This window comes from Hetaerina americana, unplaced genomic scaffold, assembly GCF_022747635.1.
Source record: "Hetaerina americana unplaced genomic scaffold, ioHetAmer1.1.p SCAF_5, whole genome shotgun sequence".
NCBI classification, from domain to species: Eukaryota; Metazoa; Arthropoda; class Insecta; order Odonata; family Calopterygidae; genus Hetaerina; species Hetaerina americana.
Window position 1 is genome coordinate 42,418,742 of NW_027287095.1, and position 18,286 is coordinate 42,437,027.

At 38.7% G+C, this 18,286-nt stretch overlaps 1 protein-coding gene across 1 annotated transcript; it reads right to left on the reverse strand.

The window, feature by feature from the left end:
- Positions 1 to 375: 375 nt before the first annotated feature.
- Positions 376 to 16,247, reverse strand: Tsf1 (Transferrin 1). Its single transcript, XM_071592676.1, has 14 exons — positions 16,057 to 16,247; positions 14,910 to 15,012; positions 13,356 to 13,495; positions 11,784 to 11,917; positions 9,862 to 10,009; positions 8,565 to 8,725; positions 6,711 to 6,880; positions 5,430 to 5,617; positions 4,853 to 5,093; positions 3,709 to 3,869; positions 2,752 to 3,036; positions 2,143 to 2,276; positions 1,847 to 1,990; positions 376 to 729 (listed from the first exon to the last, which is right to left on the reverse strand). The coding sequence occupies exons 1-14, from the start codon at positions 16,139 to 16,141 to the stop codon at positions 625 to 627; spliced, it is 2,199 nt and encodes a 732-aa protein (XP_071448777.1). The 5' UTR covers positions 16,142 to 16,247; the 3' UTR covers positions 376 to 624.
- Between the last annotated feature and the right edge of the window lie 2,039 nt (positions 16,248 to 18,286).

An 18,286-nucleotide genomic window follows, 5' to 3' on the forward strand; every position in this document is an offset into this window, starting at 1 on the left:
CACTGCATATTAGCGGCCACTTGCAGTGTGTCACCATCGGATTTCTTTCAAGGATATATTTCAACTAATTATTGGTTAGACTTGGCTAACCTCACATACCTGACTATCCAAGAGTATTAATTTTTGAGTCCTACTTCGGAAATTATTACTGGGTAAACAGCAATGGTTCAGTTCCTGAGAAACCCAATGACAGTCCAAAAGAAACATTACCAGATTACAGAGGCTAAGGTGCTACTATGAGTATCCAGAATGCATATTTGATGCCAATCACCATGTCGATAACATCTTTAAAACAAAGATACCAAGTAAAACTATAAGATAGAAATAAGGTTCAAAGTTATGGGCATGGTTTAATGATAATAAGAAAAACTTCAATTTAAAAATTTTCATTTTTATTTAATCTCTCTCTCTCTTTCTATTTCTTAGCTAAAACTAGATTGACACATGTGGATGGTGGATGAAAAAAATTACTGAACATTGAGACCTTGCAAACGATATCAATGGATTGATCAGAAATCCATTAACAATCCAAAATGATCATATTCCATGATCAATACATGAAGCATTCAGTCTTGTTAGCACCAGCAACTGACATCAGCATACTGATTAATAATGACTTTTTGTTTAAGCATAGGTATCACAGTGAGACACAGAGTCCAAAATGTTCTCATAGCTTCTCATTATTTCAGCAACTTCAGCACCCAATGGCTTGAGACCCAAGGCATTATCCTGAAAATAATGGAGATACAAATTACAAAAAAATTATATCATGTAAATAAACCTACGAACTATGATAAGCCATCATTTCTGAATTTCTTTTCTTCCTATTAATTCACTTTGTAAGTTATCTGAGTAGTTGACCCAAACTTGTTGCCATTGATTTGATCTGATATGCAACTTGATTTCCTTGCAAGGGCATGAGTCCAAACCTGAGATTCGATGACTCATTCTTTCTTTTACTTTCAAACTTTTTTTCAAACTTGAGACTCAACATGCATTTTTTTAATTGGACTTCAGTTGATAATATAAAATATTATTTAGTTTTTTGAGCAATTAGATATGCCATCTTAAATTCATCTCTTACCATAGTTGACTGGTTTCTCTATTGCAAATTTTTATAAAAAATGTTACTGCATGCACTCTCCTAGTAATCATGATGCCCATTCTCAGATTTAACTAATATAATTCTACAGAAACAAATTAGTATTCTTAAGCTAATTGACTTGAGATGCCACCACAAGTGAATGTGTATTTATCCCAACTCAGAGTGCCCACCACATTGCCTGGTCGTAGATTCAGGTCAGATATGTACATACATGCATTTATATTCTCAAGGTTTATATTACAAACTGTAGGCCTCTCTAAATTTTTTATGTTCAATATAAAAAGAGTTATTACTAAAATCTATTCCAGACACATATTTTGCTCCGTAAAGAGGATATTTGAAAAATGTTGCTCAATAATAGTTTCCTAATTTAAAATTCATATTACCAGTCCTTTTCTGACTTTCACATTGATAGCAATATGAATCACTATGCCATATATACTGAGTTACCTACCCACTCAATTACCTAGGTACTTAGATTAACGTGAAATGTTAACAAAATACATGAACTTAAATTTCTGTCAAGTAAGCCCACATATTTCATTAATTACTGCATCCCTCCTCAAAAGTATTGTCAGAGTGTATTCGAAGTTAAAGAGTTTTATTTTGGTCACTTAAGTCCCTTGCAGGGAATGGATACCTAGGTAGGAGACCACAAAGTTATACACCTACTTTAATTGCAAGCCATATAGATATAAAATATTGTGAACTCCGCTCATCGTTGATACAAAGTTCACTCACCTTGAAAAGAAGGTCCTTCACACCATTGAAGGAGCCAAACAACTGGAACACCTCAGGACGCTTGTGGAAGAGGGTACTGATGGACATGAGGATGTGGCGCATGTTAGCTATTTCAGTTTCAGTCTTTGTGGAACTGGTTACCACCTGTTTTTCAAAGAGATGGAAGAGACACTCTTTAAAATAGCTCCAGCCACCATTTTCCATTCATCAAAATTACTCTATGGCAGTTGACTGCATAATCAACTTCAACAGCATCATCCCTCTGAAGGCGAATTTTACCTCCATTCCAAACTTACCATGTGGGGAGGGACCTTGGCCAAATTGCAGTGAACATAATCAGAAACTGGAGCATGTCCGCCTCCTGGGCAGAGAAGCTGGAAGTCACCAGAGTGAAGACCCTTGGACCAGTCAGCAAACTGGCCAGCCTCATCTGTGGAAAGAGAATTTGATATTCAACTCTGGTACACATCAAAGGTTTGTGCCAACATTGTATAAGTCATGGGAAATATAATCACAAATGACAGGAGTGGTATTTCAAAGAATTTTATGTTATGATTATGAACATATGAAGCTTTTTTGTTAAATGCATGGCAGAAGCAATAAATCAAATGATGATTAATACAATCAGCACTTAATCTTTTCAACTCAAGAGAAGCTTTATGAAAAGCATAAATAAATACTAAAGTATATATTGAATGATACAACTCAATTCTGATAAATTGAGAAACTTAATTTTTGTGACCATATTGTAATAACTCATAATTCAATATTGAGAGAAAGAAAATTCATGTAATACATTATAAATTATGTAAACTATAAGGTACTGAATTGAAGTGCGGTTGAGAGATACAATTAAGGGAGAAATATGAGAAAATAGGAGAGCAAGGTTTCAAATTAATACATACCGGTGTTTTCTGAGACAGTGGTGTGTCTAACAAAGGCAACATCTCCAAGTCCAGATGCAAGGCAGTGGAAAGCTCCAGAGTAACCACTAAATTCTGTAGCACTGGCATCAGTGCAACCTTCAGGGCACAGAGCACAGAGGGAATCAGGGGCATTAGGATAATTCTTCTTGATATCTGGCACGCAGCTTCCACCGGAGAAGAAGGAAGCGACAGATTCAGTATAAGGGCATTGGGTCTTGCTCACTAAGCCTTGCTCCATTAAGGTGTTCAGAGGTACATTCCAGCCTAGAAAAATGATAAAATGGAATGAAATATACATACACTTACCACTTTTCCACTTTGATCCAATGCTCTCATTTAATCCCACTCAAAATTATGAGGTTATAGTGTAAAACCAAATGAATACTACACAGGATTACCAAGTCATTAATAATAATTTTAGGTTTTCCACTTTGGTCGCTTGAATATTGTTTCACCACTGTACAAGGGGAAGAACCTAATTTTTCCTTAGTAATTCACAGTTACAGGTGGCTTTGGCCCAATTAAAAAAAAAGGATTCAATGATCCCATGAAAGTTGACGAAAGTCTCTTCATTTTCCTGGGAATTTAGGATTTTGTATGGAGCTGAATAATGATTAAACACTGGATCAAATACAAATGAATGCTCAATTAATTAATTAATCTAATTATATAAATAAGCCCCAAGGCAAATAAGCCCCATTTGCCTGAGTATTTATATAATTGGTTTTATTTTGGTGAAATGCTACAGCATGAAAATCAAAATTGAAAGGCACCGTGAAAAGCTTTTGGATTTAGGATTTTTCATCCATACAGGCATATCCTGTATCTACTCATACTATGAAAAATATGGTTGATTTATGGAAGGCAACAGAAGTTTCCACCAATATAATTAGCATCTAAAAATAATGTCTTCCTTAAGTAAGAGGTGAGATGTACCTGCTGTGCGGCCGTATCCAGTATGGCAGGACTTGGCTCCCTGCAAGTCGGCAAAGGAAGAGACTGTAGAGTTGGCCCTGATAACAGCCACCGCATAATATCCAGCAGCATGGGGCTCCTCACTGTACACTTCAGCAAGGAAAGGCTTCAGCTGATATTTCCTATAAAAATACGATGGCAAATAATAATACTGTGCCAAGAGAAGACAGAGGTACTGGTAGATGGACAGTTTCTCTCATGTGCTGCATTTGCTACACTGCACAAATGACTAATAAGCTCCGGGTATTGCAAAATTAGTACTCGCAATTTGTAATTAGTCTGACCTTTTATGAAATATTATATCTTAAATGAATATATTTTAGTCTCATTAAAACTGGGGAAGCCATGATGGCCTTTTTAAGAACACTAAAAGGGAACTATTAAATATGAAAAGGAGACTAGAGTATTCTGACATAATTTAATAATAACAGCCCCGTGAAAACAAAGAACTAATTTTGCAGTAATGTTTAATGCCAATGATACCCCTTGCCACAATAACAAATAGATTCATGACAATAAATATTTGATTAACACGGTTTTTTCATTTCACTTGCATATACATAATAATAATAATTATTATTATTATAAAACGTCTTTATTTGAGGGAAATTGTTAATGTTCATATTCATTGTTCATGTTCCTAAGAAACTATGTGGAAATACACACATAAATTTATTATTAGCAGACGAGTGACCAGAGGAGGCACACTACGTGGAATTCTGAGGGAGTTAAAGTGATAATCACCCAAAGATTACAAAATCTTTCCGAGACCATATAAATGTGAAGCCTATGTAAAATGGCCAGCAGATGTACTGTTTCTGTGTACATGGATTTGAGGATGCTTGTACAATGTCTTAATCGCCCCCTGTTTAGAAGTCAGACTGATTCAGCCATGACCAAAACATTTCTCACCGACTTTTTGGAAAAATTGGGCATTTAGCATAATCTAGAATGTAATGTCAAAAACAAATTTTCACCTGTTCCATTTAAAAAACCTCAGATTTCAGAAGCAAAGGCCATGAATTAGGATTCTATGATCAGCGACTGACAGTTTGTTATTCCAGTCTATAATGGTTATATTACTGCTAAATAAATAAAGGCTTACTTTTGTGCAATGCGAACCTCTCCTCCATCGAGTGTCGCCACATCAGCTTCACCGTGGGAAATGGCAGATGTGCAGTCATCAATGGAAGGCTTTCGGATACACTCAAGCCTTGGTCTCACCTCCCTTGGGAAGGCAGCCATTTTAAGGGCTTCACACTTGCTGTGGCCTACGTCGGACCATGTGCAGAACTTCAGTGGAGGAAGAGTGCCAAGCTCACGGCTGATGACATCAAGGTAACGAGCTAGAATCAAACAGATGCAACTAAATCATTGCTTATACCCAGAGGCATTGAAGATGGCTATGAATGTATGCCAAATAATAGCACTGAGCACCATATGCGAGAGACCTGTTTAAATAGCCAGCTCAAATAAATGGCAACATAAAAAATGTAACAATTTTAGGTTTGCCACTCAGACAAGAGTACCTTCCTTCAAGAGATTACTTCACTTTTATTCTGATGAAGTTAGTGTTATGAAAATTTATTATTCTAATACAACTCAACTTAAAGCAATTAGGCATTATTTTTCTTCATAATTCACAATGGATGTTGATTTTAATCTCTTTCAAGCTGACTCACCTTTCATTAGGTATTCAGATGGGGATGGTGGGTTTGGTCCATTCTCCACAGCGGTGGTGATCTGACGGAGGGCCAACACTGAGCTGAGCCAATCACCTGGTTTCGCGAGCTGCTTATTCTCCCAAAGGTTCTCAGTTTCTCCAAGTTCAACTACTTTAGAAATCTGCTGCCTAAGATCTTCCATCTCTCTGCAGAACAAGGAAGTCAGAGTCATTCGACATTTCTAGATTTTTGAAAGATTGATTCATTAACCACACTCAGATGCAGATATTTGAAAATAGTAAGCCAATGTTGTTTTACAAGTGCAGAGAATTCAAATGCACAAATAGTTTTACTGAATCAAAATTAAAAGACTTTTCTGCAATAAAAACACAAGACTAAAACAATACCAAATGACCTGTATGTCAGAATAAGAATTTTGGATTGATCTTATGACCAAAATATTGAATTCATTTGCTGTATATATAAATAAAACAGTTTCTGGCATCACTTGGTGGAAATTCTTCATATTGAAATTAAATTTAAAACACTTTGCTTTTCCACATTAAAAAAAATGTGATTTACGTGGAAAAGCAAAGTGTTTTAAATTTAATTCCCGTATATGTGTTCAGGAATGGAAAATTTTTATTTTTAATTCAAAATATGGATAGGGCATCAATATAATTTATTCTGACATCTCAGAATTAAAGGTTTCTAATTAAGGACAGAGGTATATCAAGGGAAGCAAGGTTTTAAATATCTTTGTTTGAAGGTCAATGCTTACCTATTTTTAAAATGAACAAAAAAAAATGTTTTAACTTATATTTTGCATCATAATGAAGATTCCTTGCAAGTCATGAGATCATGAAATTCATCTTCATTGAGTTGTTGATACAATGTGATTATATTAACAACTCAAGGCTCAGCAGATGTGGTGGTTAATAGTGCATTTCATTCTCAAGGCAATAAGAAAAAAAACAACATTTTGAGGTTTACAGACAATGTCTGTAAAAACTGAACTGTGGATAAAGTTTCACGTGATGTTTGGAAAAAAATAGTTAGGAAAATAATTTTTTCTCTCATGAAATTCTCTAATAATTAGTCCTTCACATTGAAATAATTTTAGCAGACAATCAGCAGCCCTCATTTATTTGAGAACACAAGGGAATCGCACAAAAAGGCAAGAAACAGACCAAATGCCATTCCTCATTTCTTAGCTGTATATGGGCATGGAATGAGATTGAATGAATGATAAAAGCAATTCCCAAATGACTCTTTTACTTTTGGTCGGAAAGTGCTTACACTGCATCCATAGAGTTGGCAATGAATCCAGGCCATGGGCGTCCAGCCCAAGTGCAAGGGGTGTCAGAGCTTAGAGGAACCTTGGAGCCATCAGGGCAGAGGTAGGAGTAGAGGTCTACATTCATGAGAGGGTCACGGTCCATTTCAGGGGTCCTTGAGAAGGGTGGTAGCTGTAGTAGGAGGAAAAAGGAAATTAAAATTTGAATAGTCCACGTCTTCTTGTCTACACCGACGGGTGGGTTAGTGATATTTTTTTCAAAAGTTAAAAATAAACAAGTTTTCTGTGGATCGCATGCATACAATGAGATCCAATAATTTATGATTGAATCTCGAAAATTTCAAAGAGACTTTCATGACTCTCAACATGATAATTTGATGCAGGGTTGTCACTTATCGTCAACCATTACCTACATCGTTTTGGGGGTGAAAAATTGAACTACTTTGCAGAATTGCTTGAAAGTGGTTTTCTTTTGAATGGAGTGCAGCAACAAAAACATTGAAATATTTGCCAAATAAAAATCGTCACTGGATTGCCTTTTCTCCTGATCTGGAGCATTCCCTCAGATACGTACGTCATTCCTCGCCGCAAATCACTCTCGCCAGCGCGAACACTTTTATTCGTTGTCCGGAACAATTGATCGGGTTGACGACAAGGACAACGGAACTACGCAACGCCGAAGCGGGTGATCCACAATTTTAGTGTGGCCTTTTTTTCATCATTCTACGAGCGTTCCTTTTTGCAACATCACATTCAACCCGTCCTCCCTACTCGTATGTCCGCGAGAGCAATAATAGTTGAAGAGTCTCCGTCCCTCCCTTCCATTCACGTTTTTTACGAATGTGGACGTCAAGCAACGTGACTCACACACTCGCCGATGTGTCCAATTAAACTTTCCGATTACCATTCCGAATGGAAACGGTTTCCATGAATAAAAAGGTGCGGTCAACACTGGATTCACTGTCGGAAGGACAGATGCATCGGAACGACACAAATATTTTTTACGTGGGCAAAAGTCAGCAGTTTGCTTTTAATTAAACAGTTCTTTCCTTTCCCACTACTCGACAGAACTCTCTTCTTCGCTAATGATTGCAAATCACTCAAAACCACCTAGGGTGTTGATAAAAATAAATGTGTATCGCATATTTTATATCGTACAGATATTCGTTTCGACTAGAATGAAACTCTTTTTTGGACTAATGCTCACAATTAATAATAACCACTTTAATAATAATAGCTTTATTAAAATCAAAACGTGTCCAGCCAATTTCTCACCCCCTCTCTGCTGCTATTATTTCTGCAGAGCGAGGACAATTGGCAAGATTATCCGCTTCCAATTACCACTCGATGGGAGAATTATCCTACCATCTATGGTTGACCACGACAAGTTGAGAAAGGAAAATAAAGATTCATCGGCAAACTTTGAAAGCATAATATTACAGGGACGCGAAAGCCCTAGTTATATATATATACACGTCATAAATATTAAGTTCACAGATACAAATATGCTGCTGTTCTGAACGAAAACAATTGATACAGTACCGGACCGTAATTCATGGGATTTGAAAGAATGCGTGGCCCTCTTCTCTGATGGACAAATTTTGATAGAAAGTCTCATCTCGCATTCGGATTGAACGGAAGAAAAAAGGCACAGGCGGGGTAGAGGGTCACCCGTCTGTCTTCCAGCAAGCAAATTTAACTTGTCCCCTAAACCATCAGCTTCGCCAGTGAGTGCGACACCTCCAGAAACGGGAACAATTTTTTACGATTTAAAACTGCAGGTGCGAAGATATCCTGATTGGGCAGTTCGCCGGAAAATCTTATAATGCTCAGCGCTCAAGGATTTGAGTACTCACCCCAAAGAATTGCCTCACGACGACCACTTTGGTCCAGGCAACATCACCACGGTTTGGAGAAATCATGCACCGAATAGCGCCGTCGTAGCCGGAGTATATGTCTGGGTAGTTGCAGACCTTAGGGTTTTCACAGAGGGAGCAGAGGGAAGAGTATTCGGCCTCTGCAGGACAATGGGATTGAAAAAAGAAGAAAAGCCGTTTAGTAAAAGTTTTTTATATAGTCAAAAGTTAGGAGTTCTGACCATTACAGACGTTATTGCCTGACACTTGAACTCTTTTAACTTATTCAATTTAACGTGACAGTGGAAATTACAACATTTCCATCAAGTGACGAGATCAGATTTTCACGATCATTCTTGGTTGGGCAGAAATATGATTTATCCATGTATGTCCTGTGGTATGTAGAAATTTATTCATAGAATGGAGTAATATATCGTTAGATTGTTAATGCATCGATAATATTACTCATGTATCGGTAAAAAAAATACCTTTTCGCACACCACAGATTATTTCTTACGGAGTGGATGTCAAGATTGGAATGCTACAAGTTTATAAAATGGTATGCACATCTTCTAATCATATTTCCATTAACAATACGCCCTAAACACCCGCAATAATCGCAGCAATAGAACAAAAATAAAATAAATTTTGTTTGAGGGAGTGTGTAGCGACGAATTTAAGCAGCAGTACATAATCCAATGTAGTGCATAGTAATAATGGGAAGTTATTTGAATTGTTTAGGCAGAGAGTAACTTTACCCGTGTGTACTAATGAATTTAACTAAGGATCAGGCCAACAAAAAAATGTTTGAAATTAAGATTATAATTGATTCATTAATTGATCCATCGGAATATGGCTCCTCTTAACCAATGCGGGAAACAGAAGTTGACCATAGAAGCTCTCTTAAGGTAATTTCTTTACTCAGACAAATCTGCTAAAAGTTTAAATGCTTATTTTTTTTGTACCCTGCAAGTGTCTCTAAATGGGGATGATAGTGACAGCTTGACCGAATTGATGCACTCATCGAAGCGAGCGCAAAGGAAAGGCTATTCCAAAAACTTCCCACGTGCATTGGCGAGCGGTGAAAATCCCGCGTAACTACACCTCCCAATGCGCAGTTTGTCGAGCCTTCTTTGCCCTTTGGGTACACGTACATCTTTCATTTCATTCACTTAACAGTGAAGGAGACATTATTTTCCATCCGAGACGGATTCATTCCAAAGACCTGAATGACCCGTTTGACAAACTCGGCAAAAACAAAAATAAAAGAAAACATATATAAATTAAAGTTTCTTACTCAGCCGCTTGTTGGTTTCTTCGTCAGGGGACCAGTTCCCGACAAGGCATGCCTGAGGGAATGTTTGAGAGAGAGCCCGCAGTTCGTTTTCCCTTTGTGAGCGTGGCTCCGATGGGTCTGGCTGGGGCAGGATGCCCATTTGGGTCAACTGGAAAAATAAAACCACGTGTTGAAGATTTCTACTCGGTTCCCACAGCATGCGAACAGACATTTCAATGGTGTATAGCACTGTTAATATGGGAATTAGGTGAAGAAAACATGCTTTTGTGGAGCAAATCTAGTTGTGGAACCGAAGTATTCCATCCAAATCCCAATTTCACCTAATGTGCATGAAATTGACAATGAGGAACAGCCAATAACAGTGATAAACAATTTTAATTTACATTTCTCCAATATAAAAACGCCGGCGAAACGGTGAATAACCCTATGACAACGTACTGTTCAACATCTTTCGCTAAGCATGGACATCAAACGCAGGCTTGAAGTTTTGTAACATCAATATGGATCTTTTCCTTTTCTCTTGAATGTCGAATGGTAACTTAAAGCATCTTTGCGGTAATCTTTGACCATTTAAAAATAGCTTAGTGGTATTAAATATTTAATATAATCAAACAACACTCAATACGTTTGATTTTACTTTTGATGCCTCTCAGAAACTAATTAACTTTCTTCTCTCTGCAGATTAGATTCAGATGGGTCATAATAATGGTTGGGATACAACCAAAATGATCGAACGATTTCTTAGCTATTCGCAGAATAGATTACTTATAACTTTTTTTATATGGAAATACAGAAAACGCAGCTGAACAATGACCGGAAGGGCAATTACTGAACGGCTTACTTAAGTTGGCGTTGAATTCTTTCATGTACGTTTGCCATCATTTCTTCACTCACTTTTCGTAAAACACTTCCTCTGGATGATACACAACCTGTCGCTTTTCTTAAGTCATTAAGTGGCGTCTGCCAACCATCTAGCCATCAGTAGCTTGCACTGCCAGACAAAATTTTCATTTTCAGGCGGTAGAGCTGGTTAGGCCACATCTGGTGAACGATATTCCCTCCACAGCCTCACGGAAAGTACTCAAAACGCCAAAAGAGCTACAATAAAGGATTTCCATCGTGCACATATAGTTCAATACCCAATGAGTAGCATCACATCTTGCTGCGTCAATTTTGGTCCTGCTTCGGCCACTTTGATTTCTGATAAAGAAATCTCCAATTGAGGAATATATTTTTTATGAAAACTCTTGACACATTACTTTCTAGAATTCAGCTGATTCGGAAGGAAAAACTTTTGGATTGGCCACAGTCCAGTGAATGAATAAGTATCGCATCAATACCCAGCGGAAGGAAAATCATACAAGTGGGACTCTAATGAAAAACATCGACAAAATAAAGTCAATTATCAAAATATTTTTTTTATCTTCGCACGTTTTCCATTAATAAAACATTTAGCATTTTTATTTGGGTAGCGATAAATCCAAAAACAAACTCATACATATACTGCTGACATGGAATGGTGATATAACTTCAGGAGCATTAGATTAATTATCTGACATTCATAATTTGACTGCAGTCATACAATTTTGAACTTAATTGCTGTCATCAAGGAATCAGGCTAAGATGTTTAACGGTATGACTTGTAAATCAAATATGAATCTAATATTGCTCTGCTCCAAAAGCTAAAGACAGCGCTAACAAATAAAGCTTATACGAGAGATAAATTATTTTTTTCATAAATTAGAATTTAATTAATTTCTTAATTTGCTAAATAAATATTGGGACCAGACAGATAAATTAGGTGTAAATATCTCTAAACCTCGGTGAAAACTTATATAAATGCATCGGACATTTTCTTTCATCAGTAAATAAAAATATTGGTTAGTTTCCCCGTTGTGCTTGTTGCAAGCATCACGGCTCACCTTGGTCAGTGGGATCTTGTAGCCAACAGTCCGGCCGACTCCAGTGTGGCAAGATTTGAGGCCACGGAGGGCGCTGATGTCGGGGATGGGAAGATCATTGCGGACGAGAGCAACGCCTCCGTAGCGCACATCGTCTGCAAAGATTATAAGTGGGCGTTAAAATTAAAAGAGGTGGAATGGAGTGGGATTAGTGTGATGGAAATTCCTTAGGGTTAACTCATTTTCTCGACGCTTCATGATGGCAATAAGAAATTGAGATATTGGCAACAAGTCGTTGGAAGGTTGTTGTAAGCAATATCCGAAGCCAATTTAATTATAATGAAAAACAACTCTTTTACCAGTGTTCCGATTGACACTGCGACCATGTACAGGAAGGACGGTGGTATTGCAAAGAAAGAAGGAGGGCGGGGAAGACACCCGTATCGAAGTATTGACAGTCATCCATTGACTATCGATTTGGTGACGCCAACGGTGTAGTGTTCTCGACACAACAGTTCTTCTCCCTATTGACCGTATTGACCGAAGCACTAGTATAGGAGATAGTTCTTCGTTATAATTAAATTTGTCTTAAGATATTGCTTTCAACAAAGATAGTAATTAGGTAGGCACCGACGTAAAGGCTCTAGTTGATACCCGAAGCCTAAATTCACCCGTCAAGAACGGGCAAAATAATGAATTCAGGAAACAAGTGGAGGGTTGCTGAAGTCTATGATTGGTTACCTACCCACCCGGCGTTCATGAAATGTTATTTATTTTTTGGTTGCATCCGGAGACATTTGAATCGAGACCCGTAACTTTCCGCCAGTTCTCTTAAGTATTCCGATGAAAACTTCAACTCATTAGGTTGGTAAAAAAAATCGGGGGATTACTTCCTCAATTCTTGTCCTCTCATTTTAATTAAACAAATGATTAGTGGCAAAGGGCCACGGAGCGGAAATCCTGCGGTGATGGAGGGAATTAAAAATTTTCCCGAAAAATTATCAAGAAATCAATAGACGTCCTGGCAAATAAAAATGAAATCGAAAGAAAATTAAATCTCTCATCAATTAAAAAGTTTTCGTTGAGAAATCTAATTAAAGAAATGAACAGGATTCTTTCGCAAAGGAGAGAGTAATATTTCTCGAACAATCGTCTCAAGAAAGAAGGCTCATTGAAATATTCCCCGCGGAATTCATTTGTGCTCCAAATCGCTTCCAATTCATCAATTCATTTTCGAGATACGTAGCGGGCGACTGCGCACCTCGAGGGCGACTCGATACCGGATGGAAACGAGACGGTTACAAATTCGGTGGGGTGCAACATGACGTACTTCCTTCATTTAAATACGAAAACATACCAACCACTATGCCCCAGTATCCACAGTCAATTTCATTGGACAATCTTGGTTTTCGATAATAGTTTTAAGATTTGATTCAGGTGAGACACTGATGGAAATATAAAAGATACTCCTGAGGCAATATATACAGCAAAAAAATACCGGTGTTTTGAAAATTTCAATTACATCCTGGACTTGAAATATCCTCTAATGACATCTACAGTTTGAGCAGTTTCAAGACGGACTATGGATCTTACCGTGCGTGGCGTTCTTATCACGGATCTCCTCGAAGACGACGAAGTGGGAGTTCGGGAGGTGGTTGGCGACATACATGTCCTCCGGTTCTGCCGGCCCGAAGTCCACGCTGCCGTCACGGATCTTCTCGTAGCACTCAACCCTGCGAAACAAAAATTTAGATGCTGAATATTTGCATCATTTTTCAGACTCTCTCGTTTAGCCATTTCTTATCTCCATTCTCTATTAACTATCGAATGGCGAATCCCGAATGAAAGCCGATCTTGGACAACTTTCTCAAAGATACAATCAATGAATAAGCCCTCTAAAAGAAGTCACAAACGTAATATAAAATATCATATCATATCATAGTCATTGAACTTCAGATGAATGGCAGATTTCATTTCAGAATGCTTTAAATAAGGTAAAAGACAGCATTAGCCATAAGAGTTTAACGTAAGCCGAGAATTTACGAAACAGGCCCTTGGTTCTGAACCACAGGCGGTGGAAACCTTGCAAACCACAGGGGACTAGTTCTTGATCCAGGCGAACACCAAGATGACCTTCCTAGTGACACGCTTGGTTTGAATGCAATGCAATTTAATTTAAAGCGCATCAACGTATAGTATCTAAGTGGAAAACAGAGTAAAGCTTCATTTGTAACATCGAGAAGTTCAAAAGGGGATTCGTTAAAAATACTACGCTAAAAGGTGACACTACGACGTCAATTTGGAGTCGTTAAAAAACACTAGAGATGATCGGTTCACTGATGAAATTTGATCACTTATTTGTATACCAATATATTCACCGATATTACCAAGGGTATAAAATTTATCGGGAAGAATGGATTGACACATGGGGTTCTTGTCTCAGACAATATTACATCATAGAAACTACTTAACGGTGGCATCCCATCTGTTAATCCCTCAAAAAGTTTCCCATTTCCCTTCCGTTTTCATTCTCGCCTAGAATCTCCTACCCTAAAAGGGGATGCCTAGAATCCCCTATCATAATATAGTAGGATATTCTAAGCACGAATTGAAATGGATTTTGTAGTAGTAATAGTTGGTAAAACCTTTGGGTGATTTACAGGGCATAACCGTAATTCTCTTGATTTAGGAAGTATACAAAGAAGTTTTGAAGCACGTAATAACGAGTATTTATCCTCGAAAGTCTTCCTTGATGTGATTATTTCTTTCTAATGAATTCGAATTTGAGATGATCAGCTGAATATTTCAAAATTCTTAAATTTCTTTGTTTTCACAAATTATTTTCACAACCTAAATTAGAGACTTGGTTCAATCAATTACTTTTAACTGTCATGACTAGTTTTCTGAAGTAAATAAATTTTTCCTGAGTGTTGAAAATTTTTCCCTCTAAAATTCCCTCGTCGCTGGCGTTTTGTCATTTCTGGGTGCCAGCGCAAGGCATAGGACGAGAGAGACTCGCTAACAACTCCCGATGGAAATCGATGTAGACCTTCAGGTTTATAAATGCTACATGACTATGTCCTCTACCATCGCATCCAGTAAGTTTTAAAAGAATGGAGTTGTGATGCTCGTTTTCGGATCACTCACCTATCCCTTACTGCGAAGCACTGCAGACGGATTCCCTTCGGGGTGGCCTCTTCCGTCATGCGATGGCATGACTCTAGGTACTGCTTCGGAACGCACAACTTGTCTGTGGAGAAAAAAACAAGATTTTAAAATTAACATTTCCAAGCACATACGAAAGCATTCACGAAGAGGTTTAATTTTTAGTCAGAGTGAACGAGAAAAAATAAATATCTATAATGAATAAAATTAATCTTTTCCAAATTTGTCCTTCATGACTACACTAGAACATAATGGATGTTTATCGACGTTCCACGAAGCACAAATACAAAATGCTGTTCTTGGTCGCGAAGACTAAAGCATAAGTGCCTGAATATGACTTCATATTCTTATAAGTCTAGTTATTTCTATCAATCGTGCTTCAGAGAATAATCAGAACAGAGAAACAGGAGAAGCTGTAAAATGTTGTGATCCCTGTATCTCGGTCGTCGTCTCGACCATCGGTGTGAACTGAAGGCTCACCGATAGGCAAAGGGAAAAAATCACAAAGAAAAAAGTGTCCAGCTTAATTCAATTGAAATCATAAAAAATAATTTAAACTACATTTAAAGTGACCTACATTTTAAAGAAATCTACAAATGTAGAGAATGCTCGGGGTGTACCAGATTCGTTCATTCAAATGGTTCGAGAATACTTGGGTAAAAAAATTTCTGTAAACTTTATCTTCTTACTGTAAAATCAATGTTTTTTCCGTCCCGCACCCAACTGTTTTCGTGCTATCCCACATGGAGAACCGTGGGATAGCCGGAGAGACCGGAATTATAGATTCCGGCCCCATAAATGACTCGTTCGAAAGCAAAAAAAGGAGCATCCCATCGAAATGGAATCGCGGGGCGAATCCATACTCACGACGAAACGTTAAAGCTCCCCATCCCAGGTCACGGTTGCCGGAAAAAAATTATCCGTGCAAGAATAAAATTTCGAAATCACCGCGCAAAGTGAATTAAACGGGCGTTCGGGAAAAGCTATACTCCGTGAAGGGAACGATTGCGGGAGTGAAACGGAACCCCAGGATGCTGTCAAAAACATCCCTTTCGGTATTCGACATCTGGAGGACGGCCCTGCTACAGAAGAGAGAGAGAGAGCAATTATTACTCGAATGGTTACTCACAAGTCTTGTGCGTTGTGTGGGGCGCGGAGGAGACGAGGACCACCGACGCCAAGAGGAGTGCCAATACGTTCGGGACCTTCCCCATGTTGATAGGGACGATCGGCTTCAACCCGGAGGCGGAGAGAGAGAGAGAGAGAGAGAGCCGGGGTTGAGTGCACGGATGCAAAGAAGGAGATCCCGTAGATGTGTAACTGCGGACACCGACACCCGCCTTTATATACCAGACCTCCCGGAAAAAAGCCGCAAGGAGCCTCCCTTCCCCTCTCGTCATATCCCCGGCTGCACCACTCTCACATACACACCCTCCCTCCCTCCTCCAAACCCTCCTCTCTCCCCATCCTCCTTTCCCCGGCCGCATCAATCTCCGCGACGATAGTCGGGAGTGTGGGAGGAGTCAAGGTCAATGCGTCCTCTGTGCCACCCTTTTGCCGTTTTATTTTCGCTCGGATTTAGTTCCTTTTTATTTTCTTTTTCATCTGTGAATCCGTCTCCATTGTTGCGGAGTCGGCATCAATTTCCATCCTTGCCCTCTTTGGTATTCCGTCGAGGAGGGGCGGTAGGGGGTTAGCCCCGCAGCTTAGGGGGCGGTGTCGGTGGCTTCTGGTTGGATGGGGTTTGCCGGTCCCCCGTCCATCGTCTCCAACATCATTTATGCAGCCTGGTGTCCGTAGCCGGTAAAGTGTCCACGCGTTCTGTCCCGAATCGGTCCATTGTTCAAACGGAACGTTCCGTCGTTCACCACGTACTCCGACCTGGCCGTTCAAATTCGACGCCAAGAGCGTCACCCCAAATAGTAAAGTACGCGTAGCACAGCGGTGGTGTCCGGACGTTGAAGAGAATGAAATGCGGGGGAAACTTGAAGATGTTTCCATTCGAGCGACGAATCGCGCGTCATATTCCCACAGAAGTCATGCCCGAGGGAATTCATTAGTTTCTAAAATCGAGAGGAAGAATGAGATCAGCTGGTGCGACCTTTTTTAGATCTTAAAGAAAGCTTTCGATTGACTCCCAAACATCAAAGCGATGCTCATGCGGCAAGGATGTGGAATAAGTTGAGAGTTCTCAAACTGGATTCAGGACTTTCTCCCCAAATTCAAATATACGTTACGAACAGTCCATTTCCCAATTACCTATGCTTAATTAGTTTCGGGTGACAGCCGGAAAAACGTAAAGAGTCCTTACTGTTCCTCACGCCCATCAGTGAAATGAACTCAAAAATATAATAAAAACAAAACTGGACTTCTGGTCGTTCTTACGGGAATTTTCATAGAAATACCGAGCCACATGGATTGCGGAAAACTCTAAGGCGATTTACGCAGAATTAGAGAATGGTTAGGGTGAATTAAGCTTAGAATTAGATAATTAAAAATTGTACAACGGCACACATCTTAAAAAGGAAAGAGGAGAAACACTCATATGTGAACACCCTTGAAGGTGCTTAAATTAGTGCTGCTGATCGTGTAAAATACGTGGATACGTATCGTCATTAACTTCGGACCTAACTCGGGTAAGGAGCGCATTGTATCTGCGGTGACACCTTTAATACCTGTATACTAGCATTGTAATGCATGGCCGGAGTATCGAAAAAAAAAAATATATATATATATTCCGACAAAGACAACACGCTATTTATCGTTAGCGAGACTGCAGATCGAATTTATCGTGATCAATGAGGACCGAACAAAATATTTGACTCGAAAAAATTACAAAATATAGAGAGAAGCTTGATGGTTCCAGAATGGCACGTTACAATGACTTTTTTTTACAATTACTACTTTAACTGGGAAATGAGCCAATTGAGACTTGAAGAGCTTACGCTAGATTGAAATATTGAAAATGGATTCTTGTGATTTTATTTGCGAAATCAGAGAAAGATTAGAAGTCAAAGATCCGCATCTTCAGGTCAAACAAAGATGGAAATACGTGAGAGCTGGCTTATCGAACGGGTAGTTAAAGATCCTCCTTTTCTCACGGAATTAACGGTTCCAGAATACTTTGCTAGCTCTGATCCCTATTTTTTCATGGTTTTATTGTTCTTTTACCACCAGGAAAATTTCTGGAGCGGTTCATGTCCCTTCTAAGTGACGGTTATGAAACGTTGAATGAACGAATCTGGTACATTGCCTAAAACACGAATTTTCGATGAGATTCACTCCAAAGCAATAGACGGTTGGACTTAATAATTAAAAACGTTATGAATTTGATTTAACCCAGATTTTTTTGTAAATTT

Coding starts and splice junctions, on each gene's coding strand:
- Tsf1 (XM_071592676.1), bottom strand. CDS start 16,141: ATGGGGAAGGTCCCGAACGTATTGGCACTCCTCTTGGCGTCGGTGGTC. Junction 11,918..13,355: donor TGATAAGAACGCCACGCACG/GTAAGATCCATA, acceptor TAATCTTTGCAG/ACGATGTGCGCTACGGAGGC. Junction 8,726..9,861: donor AGAAACCAACAAGCGGCTGA/GTAAGAAACTTT, acceptor ATTGTCCTGCAG/AGGCCGAATACTCTTCCCTC.